A 19605-nucleotide genomic window follows, 5' to 3' on the forward strand; every position below is an offset into this window, starting at 1 on the left:
AATTAGGTTTAAAGAACTTAAATGAAAGTACTCTTTTAACCTACAAGGAACATACATAGGTTACTATAGGGTTTATAACAGCAGGCAAATGAAATTGGGAAGGATGGGCAGGATGAAATGTTTCTGTGGTACCCACTGGCCTAAAGCTGCTGCCCATGCTGCCCAATCTCTGGTTTCCCTATTGTCAGAAGGTATTATCCGGCCCCGGCCAGGTAGCTCGGTTGGTTAGTGTCATCACAATATGCTAAGGTTGAGGGTTCCATCAGGTCAGGGCACATAGAAGAAACAACTAATAAATGCATAAACAAGGAGGACAACAAGCAAATGTCTCTCTGTCTCTCTCCCTCTCAAATCACTTTTTTAAAAAAGATTTTTTATTTCCTTTTAGAGAGAGGGGAAGGGAGGGAGAAAGAGGAGAGAAATAGAAACATCTTAAGTACATATATGGTAGATACATTGATCATTTGCCTCCCACATGCCCCCAACTGGGGACCTGGCCCATGAACACGTGACCTTTTGGTTCGCAGGCTGGCACTCAGTCCACTGAGTCACATCAGCCAGGGCTAAAATTGGCTTTTAAAAAGGCATTGTCCAGCCCAACTATCTGGGCTGACTTTTGGCCCTGAGCTGCATCAGCAGCTGCTGACCAAGCCAGCATTTTGTCCTTTCTGATCACTAGTGGTCAAAAGGTAGGTGCTACCTATACTGGAATAGGTAGGGGACTGAAGACTGATGAGAGGGAATCCACTGGTTGCCAGAGGTGAGAAAAGTAGGGAGATCAGGGCCCTCAATATAGAACAGACATGAGGCATTCATTGAGAGGAGTTGAGACATTCAGACTGCAGTGGAGGGGCCAGAGAATCGGAGTTGAATGCTGAGAAAGGAGGCTGGGATCCTTTGCTTCTGAACCCCTTCCCCATATTGTCACACACATTGACCTCCCAGTGCTAAGTCCATAACATTGTAATAAGTAAGGAATCTAGAGCAGAGGCATGTTACAGATACAAATTTGTATTCTACATAAAAATTTCACAAAATGGGTAGCTGGTTGTACCAAGACCTTTGGTGAAGGGGTAAAGGAGGGCAGGGAGTCATTAAGAAGGCAACACGGACAGTGGTCACAGTCACTGGGCAGGAGCAAAGCTGAGGGGAGGTGGGGCTTGGACATGCCCCCCCACTCCCTACTGCATGCACTTGCATGCACACTCCTTGCCTGTCAACGAGGAAGAGAGGGGTCTTGAAGTAGGGGCACATTTCTGACTTGAGAAGCCCGAGATGGTGGGGAGGGAGGTATCTCCCTGGCTAGCTGCTGAATACTGCATCCAAGACACCTGATGCTCATGTGGCACATCAATGGGGTACAAGCAAGGATAGGATGTGATTGCAGGCCTTAAGTGACATCTGACTTCCCAGAGCACAAGAGAGCAGGGACCACTGTCCCAAACATGCAACACACAATGGCTTGAGGACCTGACTAAGGCCTGCTGGGGAGAATGGCTGGCCCAGGCTGTCAGCTTGGCCTGACTGGGGCCTGCTTTGCCTCCCTAGCTCCAAGGGTTGCTGGAGACCAGGCACCTGCCAGCCTCTTCCAGAATGTCATCTGGGGTCAGGCAGAGTCCAGGGAGGTTGCTCCTGGGGCTCTAGGAATGTGGGAAGGGAGGTTGAGGCAGCCAAAGACCTGTGAGACTCCACCCCTAGGTAAGGGAGGGAGCCTCGTCTTGACATGGCCAGAAGCCACGTGGCCACTGTACCCTGAGCCTCCCTGGCAGTGAATGGCTGTTAGAGGCTTAGAGCTGGGCTGTCTCTCAGGGCCATCACTCCCCTAACCTGAAAAGCAGCACCATGTGGCCAGCTGGTCCCCACCCCTCGGGGGGCTGGGCTTAGGGGGACAGCTGGAGAAGACAGAGCAGATGAGTGGGTCAGTAGGAGGCAAGGTTGGGGTCCAGAGAGTCTTGCTGCTCAGAGAGGGCAGACCCCTGGTCAAGAGTGGAATTACTAAAGGCAGAGCAAGGGGCAGCATGGCTACCGTGGGCAGCCCTACCTGGGAAGGGTGAGGCAGCCTGGGCCAAGGCCTGAGTCTGTCTCTAGCTAACTCATACCCACACCACTGGCTGTTTCCCAGCCTGGCTCCCCCTCTGCCTCTTTTGTACAGACGTACAGTTACAAAGATCATGCACACGACGGCTCAGGGCAAGGTGGGTATGGACAGCCCCGTGACAGAAAGGAGCAGTACAGGGTGGGAAGGAGAGGGTTCCGAGCCGAAGGGCGTCAGCAGCCAGGGGACCTCCTTAGAGTGGACCATCCAGAGTTGAGTGGCAGGTGGGGTAGTTTCTATCCAAAGATACCTCCAAAGATGGAGGCAATGACAATGCCCAGGACCACACAGCAGATGATAATCATGATCTTCTTCTGCACCAGAGAAGCAGGAAGGAAAGGCTTCAGTCAGTATGGGAGCAGCTGTGGCTGGGTAGAGCTTTGAAGGGCCTGGACTATTAAGAGTATCCTGAGAGGACTGAATGGGTAAAGCTGGCACCTGGCAGAGCCCCAAACAGGCAGGCTGGAGAGTTTGGGGGCTGAATGTGGGGAAAGTGATGACCTGCAATGGGCCTACCAGTGGTAATAATGAGGCACTGGAGATTTGAGAGAGGTGGGATAGAGGCGGGTGGGGAGGGATCTGTGATCACCAATAGGTACACAGGAATTGTGGTTGGGCAGAGCTGGGGCTACTGACCCGGCGCGCCTTGCTCTGATACTTTACTGCCTTCTTGGTGTCAGATACAGCTCTTTCCACGTAGTCCACTGAGTGTTCCACATTGTACTCGATCCTGTCAATCATCTCCCCCTGCCGGAGCAGGAGCACATGAGCTCCAGAGGGCCCTCATGGTCTGGAGGGGTCTTGGGGCAGGACTTCAGGAAAGTGCCCTGAGGTTAGAGAGAGAGAGAAGGGGTGTGAGGAGGATGGGGTCCAGCTTCTCACCTGTGTGCCCTGCAGGCTTGGCACCCCTGGCAGCTCCCACCTCTCCCCACAGAGCAGCCATCTGGGGAGGGAAGTGGCCATGCAGTCTCAGCCAAGGGCATGAAGACCATGCAAAGAACGCTCAGCTGGGGTCCTGAACCTAGTGCCTGGTGCAGGACAGTGGACAGTGCTGGGCAGAGGAAGGTAGGGGTAGGAGCAGGTGGGCTAGAGTGACCATAGTGAACCCGATTCCATCCTTCCCAGGCATGATGTTTTTGTCCAGCTCTGTATTTGCTCTTCAACCACTTAAGAACACTCCCTCCCCCTGCCCAGCCCCGCCCCATAGCCCTCTTGGGCTCTGTAATCTAGTCCCACACAGCCTGCAGAGGCCACTGACCATGACACTGTCTAAAACTCCCAGCAGCAGTGGGCTGACAACTGACAGCTCTCTCCAAGTCCACTGTCCCATAATTTCTCACCTGATGGCAGCAGCAGCATGCTCATGACCTCTTTGCTTCCTGACTTGGGCGTCACACCACTCCCACACTTAAGACCCTCCAATCTACAAGAGACTCTACCTGCCAAGGCCCCCGTCTACCTCATTTCCAACTGCCCCTGGGCTCCAGCCCCATGGACCTCTTTTCTGCTACTCAAATACATAAGGACCATGGTGTTGCTGGTCTCTCTGCCTGGGCCAGCTCTTCATTCTTTCCTGTGATGTCTCCGGATCTCAAACACTACCTCCCCTGAGAGGCTTTCTCTTACCACCCCATCCAAAGTGGCCTCCACAGTGACAGTATCAAAGTGGTACTCCAAATGTGACCCTTGGACTAGTAGCATCAGCATCGCCCTTTAGCATGTTAGAAATGCAAATTCATGAGCTCCTACACCAACCTGCTCATCTCTGGGAATGGGAATTGGAACAGGGAAACTTAAAAGAAAACAAGCCCTCCAAGTGATTCTTGGGCACTTCCAAGTTTGAGAACTACTGCTCTATCACCATGCTGCCCTCTAACATTTCCTGAGCACTTGGCACAACTGGAGAACATTCTACTTCTCATTTACTTATGCTGCCCTTCATCCAACAGACATCAGCTCCAGGAAGCAGGCTCTCAGCTGTCCTAGAAAAACACCATCCACTGTACCTACACGATAAACTGGTGGATAAAATAGGAAAAGGTGGGTAGGGCCATGCAGGGCCAAGCAGAGCCATGCAGGGGGGCCTTTAGGTGAGTGAGGCTCTGGAGGCAATTTCAACAGCAGGTGGTTAGTTACCTGAAGACTTGATCCCTCCCAGGCAGGGCAGCGTGTTGGGCAGAAAGGGTGGGGGTTAGTGCAGCCCTGGGTGCTGTCATGGGCTGGGGGACAGAGCATGGGGCGCCGAGCGCTCACCTGGCTCTCCACAAGCATGGCCATGTCCATGAACATGTCATGCAGCTCACGGATGCTGTTCTCCAGCTTGATGATCTCACTGTGCCGAGTCTCAATCTCGCTCAGGGCCTGCTTCGAGATGCTGGAGTCCATGATGATCTAGGGACAGGAGCAGTGGGCTGGGACCCAGGCGCTTGCTGAAGTGGGTGGGGACCAGGAAAACAGGAGGCCAACTGCAAAAGCAGCTAGGATGGGCAGTGACCTGAGCAGAATGTTCTGGAAGGAGGGCCTGAGGCTTCCTCTTTAGCTGCAGCCCTCTCCCATTTTCTGCTCAGCTCTTACCAGCTGTTACCTAACTTTTGTGAGACCCGATTTTCTATCTATAATATGGGCCTATTAACATTCCCTACCTGTACTTGTGTATGGTAACTGCTAAGTGATAGCTCTTATCGCCAGCATTGTACAGAGCCCAAGATGACTGCCCAATGAATGTGCTGTCCCCCACTGTCTTCTCCTAGAACCTGTACCCCCAAACTGCCTCTTCACCTGTATGCCCCCTCCTTCAGGAAGCCCCCTGCTTAGCAGAGCACATAGCTTTACTTGAGTTTAGAGACAGCCAAGGGCGCCATGCCCTCTAGGAAGGGAAAAAGATCCTTAGGATGGTGGAAGGAGGCCCAGGCTGGTGGGGAATGGGCAGGGGTAGCAAGGACGTGGGTCCACTGAGAGAAACCAGGAGACCTTTGCCACTAACATCAATGTGACCTCAACCTGGTTCCCTCCTCTCTCTGGTACTCATCCTTCTCTTCTTTAAAACCTGCCTCCCAAGGTGGCTGTGTCCAAATACTGCCCACATCAAGCATTCCAGAGTCATGGTAGGAAGGATCCTGGTAGGAGGGGTCCCTGTTGGGTCTATACTCACCCCAGAGGCAAAGATAGCCGGGTTCCCACTCTCCAGCATGTCCTCCAGCTCCTCACTGGTCGTGGTCCGGCCAGCTGCACACAGGAGTCACACTGAGTGCAACCCTCCCCCGTGAGTTCAGCAGCAGCCAGGTCAGGCACCTCAGGCTCGGCCCCACCCTCTAGCCCCTGCCCCATCCCCTCAGCTTACTGATCTCCAGCTGCCTCTGGATTCGGCCCTTGCAGCGCTCCCTGTAGTCAGACTGTGTTGCATTGTACTCAGACATGACCTCCACAAATTTCCGGGACAGTGTGGAGTGCTGGGGGGGGGGGGGCGGTTCCAAGATGGGAGTGCAAGTGTCAGGACCAGCCCCACATGGCCAGAGCCTTAGAGGCCAAGTGCCCACCCCAGAGTCCCAGCCTGCACCTGTGTCTTCCGGATCCTCAGGTCAGCGGATGAGCGGTTCAGAGCTTCTTCCTGCTCAATGCTCTGCTCAATGCCTGGGGGAACAGAGCTGCTGACCCATAATCTGCCTCCCCTTCACCACTGACCCCCCCAACCCACACACCCAGAATCTAGCTTAGGAACTCCCTGGAGTCTTGTGTGGCCTATAAGTGGGGTCACATGAAAAAGAGAGGAGGAGCCAACAGGAGCCCTTCTAGGCATGATGCATGTGTAGGTGTGTGCACATATGCACACCCCCTTGTGAGCACCTACAATATGTTAGGCCTGGTGGCTCAGGCCCACTCTGTCTCTCTCCTGCTCAGGAAGGCTCTACACCCAACATGGGGCCATGCCGAGTGGGAGCACCAGGAGACTGCAACCTGCAGGGCACCCTGACTCTGGGCTGTGCATTCCGGGCATGCACACCCATGCTCACCCAAGCACATGGAGGCTCTGTCTGGAACCAGGCAGTGCTGGCCACTCCTCTTTAGGTATCAAGTGGGGGGACAGTGCCCTGAGTGGAGCACTCCTGGGATGAAGCCTCAGGTATATGTCCCACAGGCCAGCCCAGAGCCAAGGACAAACAGGCCTGCAAGGTAGCTGTTGATTGAATGGCACAAGATGGCAGCCTCATAAAGGAAAGCAAGATTCAATGTACCCCCTCAAAGTTGATGAAACCCCATTGGCTGCGTGGAGGAAACAGGCCTGGAATGCCTCCCACCTTAGACAAGGCTGGAGCCCAAACTCACTCTTCAACTTGGAGCGCACTTTGTTTGCTGTCTTCTTTATGTCAGACATGAGTTCCTCCAGCTCCTCCTTAGTCTCTGGGGAGGCAGAAAGGTGGGGGTAGATACCCTGGGTTCACCCATGCTAAATTTCCAGGCTCAGCCTCCTGCACAGGGGGCCGGCCAATGGGGGGCTCTGGACAGACCCTGGGTCCTGGCTCTCCCCTTTTTCTTGGCTAAGACAGCCTGTCCCCTCCAATCCTGAGCCAGGGCCCTACCAGCTGCAGTTTCACCCCTTCCTGTGCTGCCTTCCAAGCAGCCTCCCTTCTTTCTCCGGCTCCCCTACCCCTGCAGATAACAGATGGCTCTAAATTTAAGGCAAAAAATAAATTGTGGAGCAGCTGGTGATGCTGCAGTTGGCACTGGGGAGCATTTATTTGATACTTGCCTGAATCCAAGGTGGGAGGGGGTGTAGGGGTGGGCTCACCTAGTGTTACCTGGTGGCTCAGGGTGGTAAGCATTCAGCCAATGGGCTGACAAGGCCAGGGACCAGGGAGGCAGAAGTCAGCCCCTACATCAAGGCACCCTGGGCAGGGTGGTGGTGGTGGTGGCCTTGTTCTACCCACAAAGCCCCCTCCACCGGTGCTGAGCTCAGTGGAGGCCAACAGCTGAGTGCCCAGTGGGTGGATGGGGTCAGGAGGCACCTGGCTTAGGTGGGAAAGAGCTGCAAAGAGGTGGGCCCCCTGGAGGTAGCAGTCAGCAGGCCTATGAGAGGGAGAAGTTGAGGGAGGGCAAGAGCTGAAGTTTCTTGCCCTTGTTCCAACTGGAACCATCTTCCTAAAGCTGGCAGAGGCCATGAGGGTGCCCAGCTTGCCCCACTCCCTGTGAGTGGTTAGTTGGCAAAGGGGGGCAAGATGGCTGCTTCCCTCGTATGCTGGGTGGAGCAATGGGTCCTATCAGGACCCCGGCTTCAGGGCAGACCCCCAGACTCCACCTCCTGGAGAAACCACAACTGAGCTCCTGGCTATAACCTTTCTCATTCACCCTCTGCTTGCCTCCAGGGCTGGGACTTCTTCTATAAGGGATTGGGGAGAGGCATTTACAGTGGAGGATCAAGTGGGGCTACTCCCAAGTGGAATGAGTGAGGTGGAGTAGGGGGCTTTCAGGAGCGGAGCAGGGAGCCTCTTCCGTATGAACAAAAGAAAACTTGGTTCCCAGCCTCTAACGTCTCACCAGTTTTAGCACAGACCCAAAATAGCCCAGCCTGGATGGCTGCCCCCAGGAGGCAGAACAAGCCTCAGCCCAGGAAAGTCCCCCCAACTCACTACCATCTTTCCTTGTGACCCCTCCTTAACTGCTCGCCTTTGCTCTAGAACTCTTCTCTTTACCCAGCCTGTATCAGCCACCTCCTGACTGCTCAGCTCACAGGTGGCAATTCTGAACTGGTTGCTACTGACTGTGTGACATGGGAAGAAGTGCCCAAGGCAGCACAAGGGAGTCTGGGGGACAGCTAGGCAGCTCGTCACCCCACGCCACCCCACCTTCCAGCAGGTGAGAGGCCAAATCCCCAGCTCTTTATAGTTCCTGCCCCAGACCCACCATGGACATGCACTGACCCACATACACATGGGCACATAGACAAACCGTGTCATATGCTGCTGTCCCAGACAAGCCTCTGGGGAGAGAGGCAAAGCATGATCACTACACAGGGTGTATGCCCTGCTTCTGGTGGTTCCCTCTCCTTTCTGCCCTGTTCGGGACAGTCACGCAGGCTCCCAGATGACTCATTTTGCCTTCCAAGGGCCTCACACTGAGCTTGTGTGGCATTGGGCTTGGGTTCAAGCACACTTTGGGGCTGTGGAGAGATTTTTTTCTGGGTGCTTTAGGATGCCTGTGGGCCTGGGGGTAAGGGGCCATGGACAAGGAGGCCGTGCTGGAAATGAAACTAAAAGCAAGCCCTGTGTGCCTGGGTGGCAGGCTGTGAGCCCTGGCCTGTCACTGCCCCCTGGGGCTGAGGGTGAGCCCCCTCCAGGACAGGGGATCTTTGGCCTGCACATTGAGAGCCTGGCACAGATAGTGTAGTAATCAACACCTCAACAGGAATTGTGACAGCCGGGTCAGGGAGATGTGTCTGGGAACATAGGTTGCCTGTGCCGAGGGAGAGAGAGGAGACTTCCTGGAGCCCTGAGAACGCCCAGCTCCAGGGTACCAGTGGCCAGGTGTCAAGGCTGCCAGCTCTTTCCGGAAGCTCTGACTGCTTGGCCAGCTTGCCCTCCTACAGCGTGGATGCTTTAGAGCTGCCATCTGCTCCCCAGGGAGGCAGGCAAAAGAGAGTGGCTGGGCTGAGAAGCCTTCTATTTATTAGAGGTAGCTCCCTCTGACCTTGCCTTCCTCCCAGAATCCCAGAGCTGCAGCCAGCCCAGGGCCTTAGGAAGAAGTCAGTTTACCTGAGGGCAGGCTGGCTGCCTGACCCCACCCAGGCCTGAAGTCTTTGCGGGAGACCTGGGTACAGCATGTGATACTGGGCACTGACACCCTGCCCCCCATCCTGGGCCTGGGACAGCTGTGTTTCCTGAGGTTCCAACAGAGCCCTCCCCAACCTGGCCAGGCCCAGGTCCCTCTCCTGGGCAGCAGCCCCTTTCTAGAGGCCCATGGGGCCTGAAACCGGCCCCTTACACCTACACACTCACTCTCATCAGGGTTGGGGGAGGCCAGGATGGCGCTGTGCTTCCGCTTCACCTCCTCCACGTTCTCTGAGATCTTGTCAATGAAGCCTCGGATCTCCTCCACCTGTGGGCCAAGGCCACATGATCAGGAGAAAATCCAGGGACAGGGTTTCTTGGGCCCATGGCTTATCCAGAGTGGGGCCAGAGGTCAGGCTCAGGGCCAGTCTTCCACTGGTCGTGGTGGGGCTGGCTGCTCCAAATTCCTTCTAGACCAGGGTGGAGGAGTGTGCTGGCCCAATCCTAAACTTTGCTCCCCTCTGAACTTCAGTCTATTCACCCTCAAAATAGGTTCATTGATTGGTGCCCAAAAGCTGATGAGCCAGGAACAGGTGTGTAAATGAAGGGCATGGCTCAGAGTTGAGATGTGGTCACCCAAGGCCTGCCAGTGTATGGGTAAATGTGGGTGTGTTGGCTCCCACCTGTTCGAAGAACTCATCCATGAAGCGGTCTCGGTCCACAGTGACAGTGACATCGTCGTCATCATCGCTGTCCTTGGCCTGCACAGGGGTGTGTACACATGAGCATACCTGTAGTAGGACCCCAAACTGCCTGGCATCCATATACAGCAGGCTTGTAGGCTGCAGCTCCAGGGCAGGGACAAGGCCTGGCTGTACCCTCAGCTCCCAGCCACAGTGAGACCTGAAAGATCCCTGGTGACCCAGCATAAGGAGAGGGGCCGTGCCTGTCAAGTTGGTGACAGGGCCAAGTATCCATCTCCAACTAGACACTCCTTCCCCTCCCTGCCCAGCTGCCTGCCCTTCCCCACAAGACTGGGGTCCTCCCAGAACCCTCCTCATTCTAAGGTGCCGCTCAGGAGGCCCTGCCATTGGCTGAACAAGAAAACCTCAGGGCTTGGTCCCCAGGCCATTGGCTTCAACAAACAAGACCTTGCCTGAGACAGGCTGCCTGGAAGCCAGAGTTGTCTACTCTCCCAGCTAGGAGTTCCCAAGCTCTCTTTCCCAGGCAGGGGAGTGGGGGGTGGGGGGTGGGGCTGGAGGGGCAGGCCTAGGCTGTCTAGGGCCTGGGCATGCCAACACCTCCCTCCCAAAAGTCTGGATGGCTCCAATAGGAAGCCAGCCCTACAGCACCCAGCCTGAGAGAGACTGCCTGTTCGGGGCTCTGCCAGCTGCCAGCTTTACCCACTCGGTCCTCTCAGGATACTCTCTTTCCTGGTCTGTTTTGACACGGGGACTTGACCCTCTTTCTTTCCAGGCCCAGAGCTGGGCCCAGCAGGTGCAAGAGGCCCGTCCTGTTCCCACTTGGCTTGGGGCCTGCTATTGGCCTCAGCCACAGGTGCAGGCCCCACCCTGCTGCTCCAGGAGCAGCCACACAAAAGCTACCCTCATCACAGAGTTGGGGAAATGATCCCTCTGACTTCCCCACATGCTGGCTGTGCTCATTACTGTCCATCCCACACTTTGACTCAGCCAGGGTCAGCCCATTTGACCAGCAAGGCCAAGGTCCCTCTCCACAGCCAAGGCCAGGATACCCAGGGCAGGAGTGTCACTCCTCAGACTGGAGTTCCCAGGCTTGGTCATACCTCCTCATTTATCAGCACTTTGAGGGGAGGAGGTGCTAGCTGGCTTGGCACTGGCCTTCACCCCCTGCTCTCTCTCGTCATGGCCCAGGATAGAGGCAGGGAGAGGCTGAGAAGACAGGGAAGCAGACCGACTTACCCTGTGGATCTATTTGCTCCTCTACAAAATGGTGACAGTGACAGTTGGCTGCAGGGAGGGAAGGCTGAGGAAGGATGGGGAAGCGCAACATGTTGTAAAGGGCTGGGACCCTGGGGCTCTCAGGGTCCCACTACCCCACAAAGTGGGGCTTGGCTAGGAGCTTTATGGAGACAGCTTGGAGGGGCGCCTCTCAAGAGATCACACCTCCTCCCCCAGCAGCTAAAATAAATCCTGGCTCCCACAAGTGCCTGCAGCTGCTACCAGGTGGTCCCCCCCGCCCCTTACCAAGCCCACTCATAGACACAGGAAATCTAGGAGCCATTTCCATACTTTTAGACCACGCTCTGCCCAAGAGTTGAGCTAGAGGAGCACTACCTAGGAAAACCGAGGCAGAGTGCGGCCTGCAAGAGCCCAATTCCCTTTCCCGGGCAGCTTGCCAGGTTGGCAAGTGTCCCTAGGAGCTCCTGCCATTCAGCGCCCTGCACTCTCTGTTCCAGTGCCCAGAGAAAGACAGGGGTGGACTCAAAGGAGTAGAAGGAGAATTTTCCAGCTCTTCCCAGAAAGAGTCGTGACCCTCTGGGGCCAAAAAACAAGGGCGCCAGACTCACCAGAGATAAGAGACACTGCCAGAGATCTGGTATTTGGGCTGGTGTCCCTCTCTGGGCCTTAGCTTGCCCATCTGTAAAACGATGACATATCTTCTCCAGATATTCAGCCAGCTCTGACCTGTCACCTCCACAGCCTCCCCAGAGGACCAAAAGCTCCAACAGAAGGTTGGGAGGGAAGCCCTCCTCCAGGCTCTCCACCTATGAGGGTAGAGCTGGGAACAGGACACCTGGGGCCAGGGTTTGACTGGGGCACCCAGTTTGGGGCATTCTGATTGGACCCAAAGACAACTGGAGATTCTAGCACCTGACCTTGCAGCTTTGGTCAAATCAGCCAAGGCTACAAGCAAAACCTTGAGGGGATGCTCCAAGAGGACCAAATATGATCACCACCTCTGCAATCCACCCACTGTCCTCCCTGTTTTCCCACGCAGTTCCCTCTGCCTGGGATGCTGATTCCATGATGCTGACATTCTCCCCATCCTTAGATGTCACCTTCCAGAAGCCTTCCCCAGCTGCCTTGGGTCAGTATCTCGCTCCTCTTGTTCCCCCCCACCCCACCCTATTCACATCCCTAGTGGAGCCAGTCACACACTCTCAGGCCCTAAAGGACTTGAAAAGTCTCTTTGGCCTCAGCTTGCACACCTCCTGTGATGGTGAGCTCATTAGCTTCCTCCAGGCAGCTCTGCCCATCTTGGGCAGCCCCAATTGTTAGAAAGTCCCTCCCTTTCCTGTGGGTTGGCCCCAGGCCATGAAAAACTTATTGTTACCTTCTCCCATGGCTGACCCTGCCAGAAATCTGAAAGTGGCATCCACATCCTACTTGAGTTTTTCTTTATAAGTTGACCATTCCCTCCTCTTCAGATCCTTCCCAGGGGTGCTAAATTGTAGTTCCTGCCTAACTTGTTCAGCTTGGCCTCTGTCTTCCCCTGTAGAACAGGGTACAAAGGCAATCTGTTGCTGACTGTGGTCTGTGCGGTGCCAAATAGCTGGCCCATCCCCTCCCTCTTTCTATATATCCTACCTCTGTTAATGCAGCCAGAAATGACATAAATGACATGATCCTATAGCATTTCCTGCCAAGGAAAGCCTCAAGGCCTTCCCTATCACTGTCTTCTTGGATGGATTTTGGGCTCAAGCGAAGGAACTTTTTTGGTTGCATTTTCATTTGTTCTGATCCTTGTTCTAGTTTCAGAGAATCTGATGGCTCATGAGTCTGTTGCCCCCTGCAACCTCATCCACATCTAGGCCAAGGCCTTTTAACAGCACCTTTCTAGAGATGTCCTCCAGATAACTCAGACACTAATCAGTTCTCACTGATGGACACTGAATAAATGAGAAGGATGTAGGATGCTGGCACCCCAACCTCCCCTGCCCCTAACCCAGACACATTCCTGGGCTGGCCAGAGTAAATATCATATACATATGTGAAGTGAGTATTCAGATATTTGTTGAATGATTAGGGCCTCAACTCCCTTGGGAATCCACCAAACCTCTCTGAGTGGTAGTCACAGCTCCGGAAAGAGGGCTGGGTTGAAACTGGATACTTGGGTGGCTTCCGTGTGGAAGTGGCAGCTAGAGCCATGGGGCAACTACAAGCTTGAAGGTTCAAAAGTCCTCTGGATCAACCCACCCAGACATCATGTGGGCATCCTGCCTGCCACATGGCCAAAGCTAGGCTCCACCTCTTTCTCCTGAACCCCCTCTTCTAAAGCCCACTGCTTAGAACTCCTGTTCTGAAGGGCTCAAGTCAGAAACTGGGAGAGATCCACACTCTTCCACCTCTTCTCACACCCAACCAACATTCGATTTGTCCTGGTGATTTCTGTTCATGCTTCAGTGGTTCTCAGCCCTGGTCCAACATGAGCATTCCTTGGGGGAATTTGAAAGAAAGAGCTTCCAGGTTACTACTCCAGAAAGATCAAATGAGAATTTATGGGGGTGGAGGTGGTCTGGTCTCACTAGTTTCTGACAAGCTGGCTGTCCAGCTCCAGCCTCATAACCTCCAGACTGAGCAACAAGGAATGGAAACTGGCCGGGGTGGGAGGGGGTGCTGCCCCAACCACAGCAACCTCCAGGAAGAAAAGAAGATTCCACTAGAACCACTAGCAGAAAGCCCTAAGCTTCTGTCAGTGGAGACTAGGCAGTCCTGTGGTCTCACCTGGCAGAGGCTCCAGAATTCCAGGATACCTTCCTGGAAACAAGAGTTTGATTCTTCCAAGAGGCGGCTCCAGGCCAGTCCCCAAGGATGGCAGCAGGCCAGCCTGCAGAGTTGATTCATTCCTACTGAGTAGGAGTTGCTGTTGTCTGTCTCAAGGGCTATTTTTTCCCCCTTCTTTTTAATGACTAATCAAAGTCAATATCATTAGAGGACAGAGGTTCAGAGCTGAGTTGGGTGTGTGAGAGGCCAAGCTGGGTCTCCAGGAAAGAGGGTTCTCCAGTCTAATCCCTATCCTGTGTGCTCCCTCCTCCAACAGGTCTCTGCTCTTAGCAGGGTCTACCCCTTAGCAGAGCCATAGAGGAACCCAGGGTGGCAGCTTCAGGTGTGGACAGGGGCTGAGCTCGGCCCCCAGACACTATGTGACCTTGGATAAACCCCTGGACCTTTTTGGACCTCAGCTTTCCAACTTGTAAGATAGGAGGTTGTACTAGATTGCCTCTAAAGGCCATTCCAGCTGCATCCCAGATGAAAATGTTTCTTCGGGAAACCCCAAGGTCATTGGAGGGAGGGAAAGAGGAAGATGCCACCCTGGCCCTATTCTTACACCCTCATTTCTTTTCTTCAAGGCAGATCCTGCTGGCTCCATTGTATAGATTAAATGAGCACAGAGAGGATAAGGCACAAACCTGCCTGGTGTGACTCTGGGACTCCCAGTCTCTTCCTAGCAGTGAGAGAAAAGGGAAACTGCTGGGCAAAGAGGGGTACTGGACTTTCCATCCAGGCCTTCCCTGGCGGCTCCAGTGGGCCGGGTCCTGCTCTAGATCCACGTGCCACAACCACCCACCATTCTCTTGGTTGGGTATTCCCACTTCTCTGCCTTTCCTCACTCTGGTCCCTCCTTTTGGACCTTTCGCCTCCCATTCATATCAAATTCCTCCTACTGAGTCATCCCAAGTTTTCTTCCAGGAATTCTTCTTCCAGGTTCTGGCCACCCCAACTCTCCCTCCTCCCTCTGTCCTCTGGCTGCTGCAGCAGGTCCCTTGTGTCCCACATAGCCCTGCAGGCAGATAAAACACAGTTCTGGGCCCAGGGAGGGTGAATCAGCTCCAAGAAGTTCTCAGAAAGAAAACCAGGCCCTGGCTGGTGTGGCTCAGCAGCCTGAGTACTGGTCTGGGAACCGAAGGGTCACTGGTTCGATTCCCAGTCAGGGCACATGCCTGGGTTGCAGACCAGGTCCCCAGTTTGGGGTGTGTGAGAGGCTACCACACATTCATATTTCTCTCCCTCTCTTTCCTGCTCCCTTCCCCTCTTTCCAATAAGGAAGGAAGGAAGGAAAAGGAAAGAAGGAAGGAAGGAAGAAAGAAAGAAAACCAGGGAGACCTCTGAATTGGGGAAAGGAGACATGCCAGGCAGGACTTCTGGGCACCTTGCCCCAAAAGTCTCCCAGGTTGTGACTCTGGGCTAGTCTTTGCCCTTCTGACCTCTGAGGGCTGACTACAGTCTGAGGCCCCACACTGGCCCTGATCATCTCTTCACTCTCCATGAGAGGGAGGTGACTAGAGAAGGCTGGAGGGCTGAACCTGGCCTGCAGAGCGCCAGCTCCTTCACAAATTGTGGCTTTTATAAACAAGTTTCCTTTGCCAGTCTTCCTTCCAAACGTGGTGGGGTTGGGTGGGGAAGGGGTAGTGCAGGTTGCTGTGCCAAGCATCACCTCTGTCCAGCCTGGCCATTACTGGCCCCTTGGTTCCTGGGGATTCTGGTCTGAAAATTCTGGCTCCTGGGATTCAAGGTCTCTCCCAAATATGGAGTCTGAGTCAGGAGTCCTGTGACCACACCTCTTGCCCTGAGAATCTGGGTTCTAGGTTTTCTTACCTCCACTTCACAGATGGGAACTTGAGGCGCAGAGGGAAAGTTGTAGGAATGGCAGCCCCCAGAATAACTGTTCCACACATACACGCCCCATTCTGGGTTCCTGCCAGTACCCCATCCAGGTTGCTAGAAACCCCCACTGGGCAACCTCCATGGGCTCAGAGTACCTGAGGGCTGGGGTCTGTAGAGAAAGCATCGGTTGATTCACAGAGAAACCAGGCCTTACCATCTAAGGGCCCACCTGGGCTACTGGGGGAGGTGGGGTGGAGGGGAGGGGTCACAGAAACACATACCAGAGCAACAGACCTGGGTGCAAGCTCCCTCCTGGGAGTCACCCAGTCCCAGCCAGGCCTAAGTCTGCTTTCTTCAGGACAAGGCAAAGCCCCTTTCTACCATCCATCTTGATCTGCCTGGCAAGCTACTTGTTGCTGTCTCGTGTCTCAGTTTCCCCTTCAGCGGAGGGGAAAAAAGCTGATAAGCCAGAGGCCCTGTCAGATGTGGAGGTCTGTGTTCCCACAGATACTCTTGTCTGACCTACCTGGCACCCAAACATCAGCAGATGCACCACAAGACCATTCAATGCAAAGATTACTCTTTCTGACTCAACGCAGCACAGGAAACTTGCGGGCGACCGCAAGAGCTGGCAGGGAAGCGTTTAGACAGCACATAGGACATAAGGGACCATCTTCTTCCGTTGAAACCTCCTGGGGTTTACCCTAGGGGCTGGGCACTCACTCAGTCAGAAATAACACAGGTCTGACGGGTAGGGTGGGGGATGGCAGCCAGAGCAACAGGGAAATGAAAGCAGGAACGTACAGGTCCCAGCCTCAGGCTGACAGGGGACAACACTGGTATAATGAGTAAGACCCAGTCACAAACACAGGGAGCTTCTGGGTAGCTGAGGATAAGCCATGGGATCAGAAGCCCAAAAGACTCTTGAAATTTTCTATATGAGGAGACCTAGATCTCTGGTTCCAAGGTGGGCAACAGGCGTAACGTTCTAGGGAGTCACTAGCTAAGGTTCCCCCAGAGAACAACTGGCAGAGCCTACCAGAAGGATGGTCAGCCAGGGGACCAGATGCAACTCAACCTGGTCTAGAGCCCTGATGGCCCCCCTCTCCACAGGCAGGCTTCATTTCCTTCTCTGCCCGCAACCCCGCCACACACACAACAGGCCTTCGCGCTTGGGAATACCTAGGGGCAGAGGTGCAAACTGGCTAAATTGCAGAAGCCAGCGGAGAGGGAGGGAATGTAGATGAAGATCAAGCGGCAGGGTCTTGGTCAAGGCTGGGAGACGGCGTGCTCTAACTCAGAACCTTTGCTTAATCTCCTGCTCCCCTCAAACCCGGCCCCCGGAGCCACACGCCGGGGGCCTCTGAGACACAGCTGGAAAATAGGTTCAGGTCTGCATCGGACCGGAGAACCCCTGAAGGGTCTGGAAATGCTGGGCCAGACTGCCCGCAAGCCATGAAGGTGGACCGGGGGGCGGGTCTGATCCCTCCCGCTTGCTGGCAGGCAGCAAATCCCATCGCGCGCCTGTGGGGAGCCACAGGTGACGGGAGCTACAGGTGATGAGAGGGGATGGGGGAGGCGGGGCACCGTGTGAGCCAGCGCCCGTCGTAGAGCCCGGCCCCACCCGACCGACCGGCTTCCGCAGCGAACCCCGCAGCGGGGCTCCAGGCAGGGGACCCCCTCCGGGCCCCTTCCCGCCACGGTCGCGTCGTCTGTTTATACCAGAGCGGAGACAGGAGGGTCAGTGAGCAGGCACCGTGTGGGGACACAGACCGGACTTGCTCCGCGGGCCTGGAGAGAGGTCAGGCTTTGGTCCTGCCACCGACAGCCACTTAATACTCCTCCGACCCACCCACGCCCACCCCCACCCCCGCAACAAGGAGGAGCGCAAAAGTTTGACCAGGACCCTGGACTCCAGCCGCCAGCCTGCGGGCCAAGGGGGCCGAGCTAAAGCCAGCCCGTGACCCCGGGTGGGTCGGAGGGGTGTGGGACCCGTTGGGGAGTCGGGGTTCCCGGCTCCGCCCCGCTCTCGCCGGTCCAAGTCGAGGCTGCAGGGGCTGCCGCCCGGGTGACCGCGAGAGCTGCGCGAGGAGTGGCCCGCGCGCAGACTGTCGGCGAGCAGCGGTGAGCGGAGGCCGAACTCACCGTGCGGAGCTCCTGGGTTCGGTCCTTCATGCTCCCGGGAGTGGCCGCGGCGCCGGCTGCAGCCTTGTGAGCCCCGCATGCGCAGCGGCCTCCCCGCGGCTGCGCAGCGCTAGCCGGCCCCGCCCCGGCCCCCGGGACCCCGGCCCAGCCCCCAGCCCGACCGCGCCCAGCGTCCGCCCAGCTCCGCCCCGCTCCTCCCCGCCAGGCCCCGGCCCACCTCAGGATACGGTAGTCGGGTTTCTTGCCCTCACCCCCGGGACAAGGACCTCTGTTTTGGGTCGAAGCCGTAGGATCTCGTCCCCCTAAGTCCTGACCCGTGATCCCTTCCTAGATCGGGCCCCAAAGCCCCTGCCCTCTCCCTTGTCCCAACCCTCCCTTGCTTCAGCCTCTCAGCCTCATTCTGAACCCTCGAGATTTACCTCCCCACCACCCAGTCCCTCACATCTCTGGGGATTTGCTGGAGGTTGGACGCTCCCACCTCCGCCGCCCGTGCTTTTATTGCTTGGAACCTCCAGTGCCCCCTCCAAAAACCTCTTCTAGAGTTCCAGCCTTTGAGCCCCTGCCCTACACTCTTTTCCCCATCCTTTCACCTAGACTCAGGCTCTGACCCCCCTCTTTCCCCAGAATTTCTCAGTTCACGAGTTTGATGGTGGGTAACCACCCCTTCTCCTTTAGTTTCCACTCCCAGCAGGATACAGGAACCCTTCTATCTTTGCGGAAGGGAGTTACAGTTCCCTCTCCTTCCACCATCCCTGCATCCCCAGCCTTGAGCCCCAGTTCCAAGCCTGAGATCCTCTTTCCTATCTAGAAGCTGGGTCCCAACTCCCTCTGGCACTAATGGGAAGATCTTAGCAGTACTGCAGAGGGGTGGTGGTGAGGGCTGGTCAATAGCAGATGCTCCTTTTCTGGTCCCTGCCAGCGTCTTGTTGAGACAGCAGCCACACCCCGGCTGTCTCCTCTGTGCTCTGGCCCAGACCCCCTTGACCTCAGGCCAAGCACACCCTCTTTCCTTTCCCAGGACTGCCAAGGTATTGCTCTGGAGCTGGACCAGCCCCTTGCTGCCCAATATGTCTGGGCCTGGCACTTGTCCCAGACTGTGGGCACAGGTTAGCTGACTGGCAGACAGGCTAGAGACACTGTTCCAAGCATCTCTGAAAAATATGGCCCAAAACTAGCTCAGATGTGGCCTGACATGAGAGACAGCCACACCCCTCCCTGATGTCCAGACCTTGAGTATCCCACAGAGCAAGCATTGGTGGTGTCCCCCTCCCCACCCTTTTTGGTGGTACCCATTTGACAGATGCAAAACCAGGACTCACCTGCTAGAGGGACTTACTCAGGGTTACAGGGAACAAATGGCAGGGAAGGTGCCGCCTGACTCCTGGTCCAGAGTGCCTTCCTGTGTTCAGCATAATTCAGCAAGGTGGATCATGGGTGTACCCCAGAGCCCAGTGTCTGGCCATGTGGGGAGAGGGCAATAATAGGAGACACAGCTCCTGCCCTCAGAGAGCCCAGGTGTCATGCCAAGCATCACTTACTAAAATGCCTGTTAAATAACATGCAAAATGAATAAAGAACGAACATGTGCCCTTCACCTTAAATTCTGCCTTTCTCATGTATGTCTTATCCTCGTTCAATCATTTATTCATTCATCAAATATTACCTTGGAAACCATGCTCTGGACCCCTGTTCTGTAATTGATGTGCTTCTAGTGTAGTGGGAGAGATAGACATGATTTCAATATGTGAGGGATCCAGGGTGGCTTCCCAGAGGTGGTGATGTTCCAGCTGAGTGTTGGAGTGGGATTGCAGCAGGCAGTGCTGCAGGCTTCCTGAACAGAGGAAGGAGTGTACCCAAAGACATGGGTTGGGGGAACATTTGGAGAACTGCAGGAGCCTGCTGTGGTACTGTGCTTAGGTGTGAGAGCAAGTGTGGGTAGAAGGTGAGTGAGGGAGGCCTTGAATGTTAAACTTTATTGTGCAGACAAGGAGAAGGTAATCAAGGGTCAGGCATTAAT

At 55.3% G+C, this 19605-nt stretch overlaps 1 protein-coding gene across 2 annotated transcripts; it reads right to left on the minus strand.

Annotated features, from left to right (window-relative positions):
* Positions 1–991: 991 nt before the first annotated feature.
* On the minus strand, positions 992–17669 carry STX1A (syntaxin 1A). Of its 2 annotated transcripts, XM_090276874.1 has the most exons (10): positions 17589–17669; positions 9540–9617; positions 9085–9184; positions 6419–6493; positions 5652–5725; positions 5436–5544; positions 5247–5320; positions 4349–4486; positions 2732–2842; positions 992–2409 (listed from the first exon to the last, which is right to left on the minus strand). In XM_090276874.1, exons 1-10 carry the CDS (start codon positions 17616–17618, stop codon positions 2332–2334), a joined length of 867 nt encoding a protein of 288 aa, XP_090133000.1. In that variant the 5' UTR covers positions 17619–17669; the 3' UTR covers positions 992–2331. The 2 variants fall into 2 exon arrangements, with proteins under 2 accessions (XP_090133000.1, XP_090133001.1); XM_090276875.1 differs by lacking the exon at positions 992–2409 and having other exon boundaries at positions 2775–2922.
* Positions 17670–19605: the final 1936 nt, after the last annotated feature.

The sequence above is a fragment of the Furipterus horrens genome, unplaced genomic scaffold (genome assembly GCF_987537825.1).
Source record: "Furipterus horrens unplaced genomic scaffold, mFurHor1.1.pri manual_scaffold_5, whole genome shotgun sequence".
Lineage (NCBI taxonomy): Eukaryota > Metazoa > Chordata > Mammalia > Chiroptera > Furipteridae > Furipterus > Furipterus horrens.

Excerpts from the sequence above, each read along its gene's own strand:
- STX1A (XM_090276874.1), bottom strand. The coding sequence starts at position 17,618 with ATGAAGGACCGAACCCAGGAGCTCCGCACG. Across the intron at positions 5,726-6,418 it reads AGTGCGCTCCAAGTTGAAGA|GCATTGAGCAGAGCATTGAG; the intron begins GTGAGTTTGGGC and ends CTGTTCCCCCAG. Across the intron at positions 2,410-2,731 it reads ATCAGAGCAAGGCGCGCCGG|AAGAAGATCATGATTATCAT; the intron begins GTCAGTAGCCCC and ends TCTCTGGTGCAG.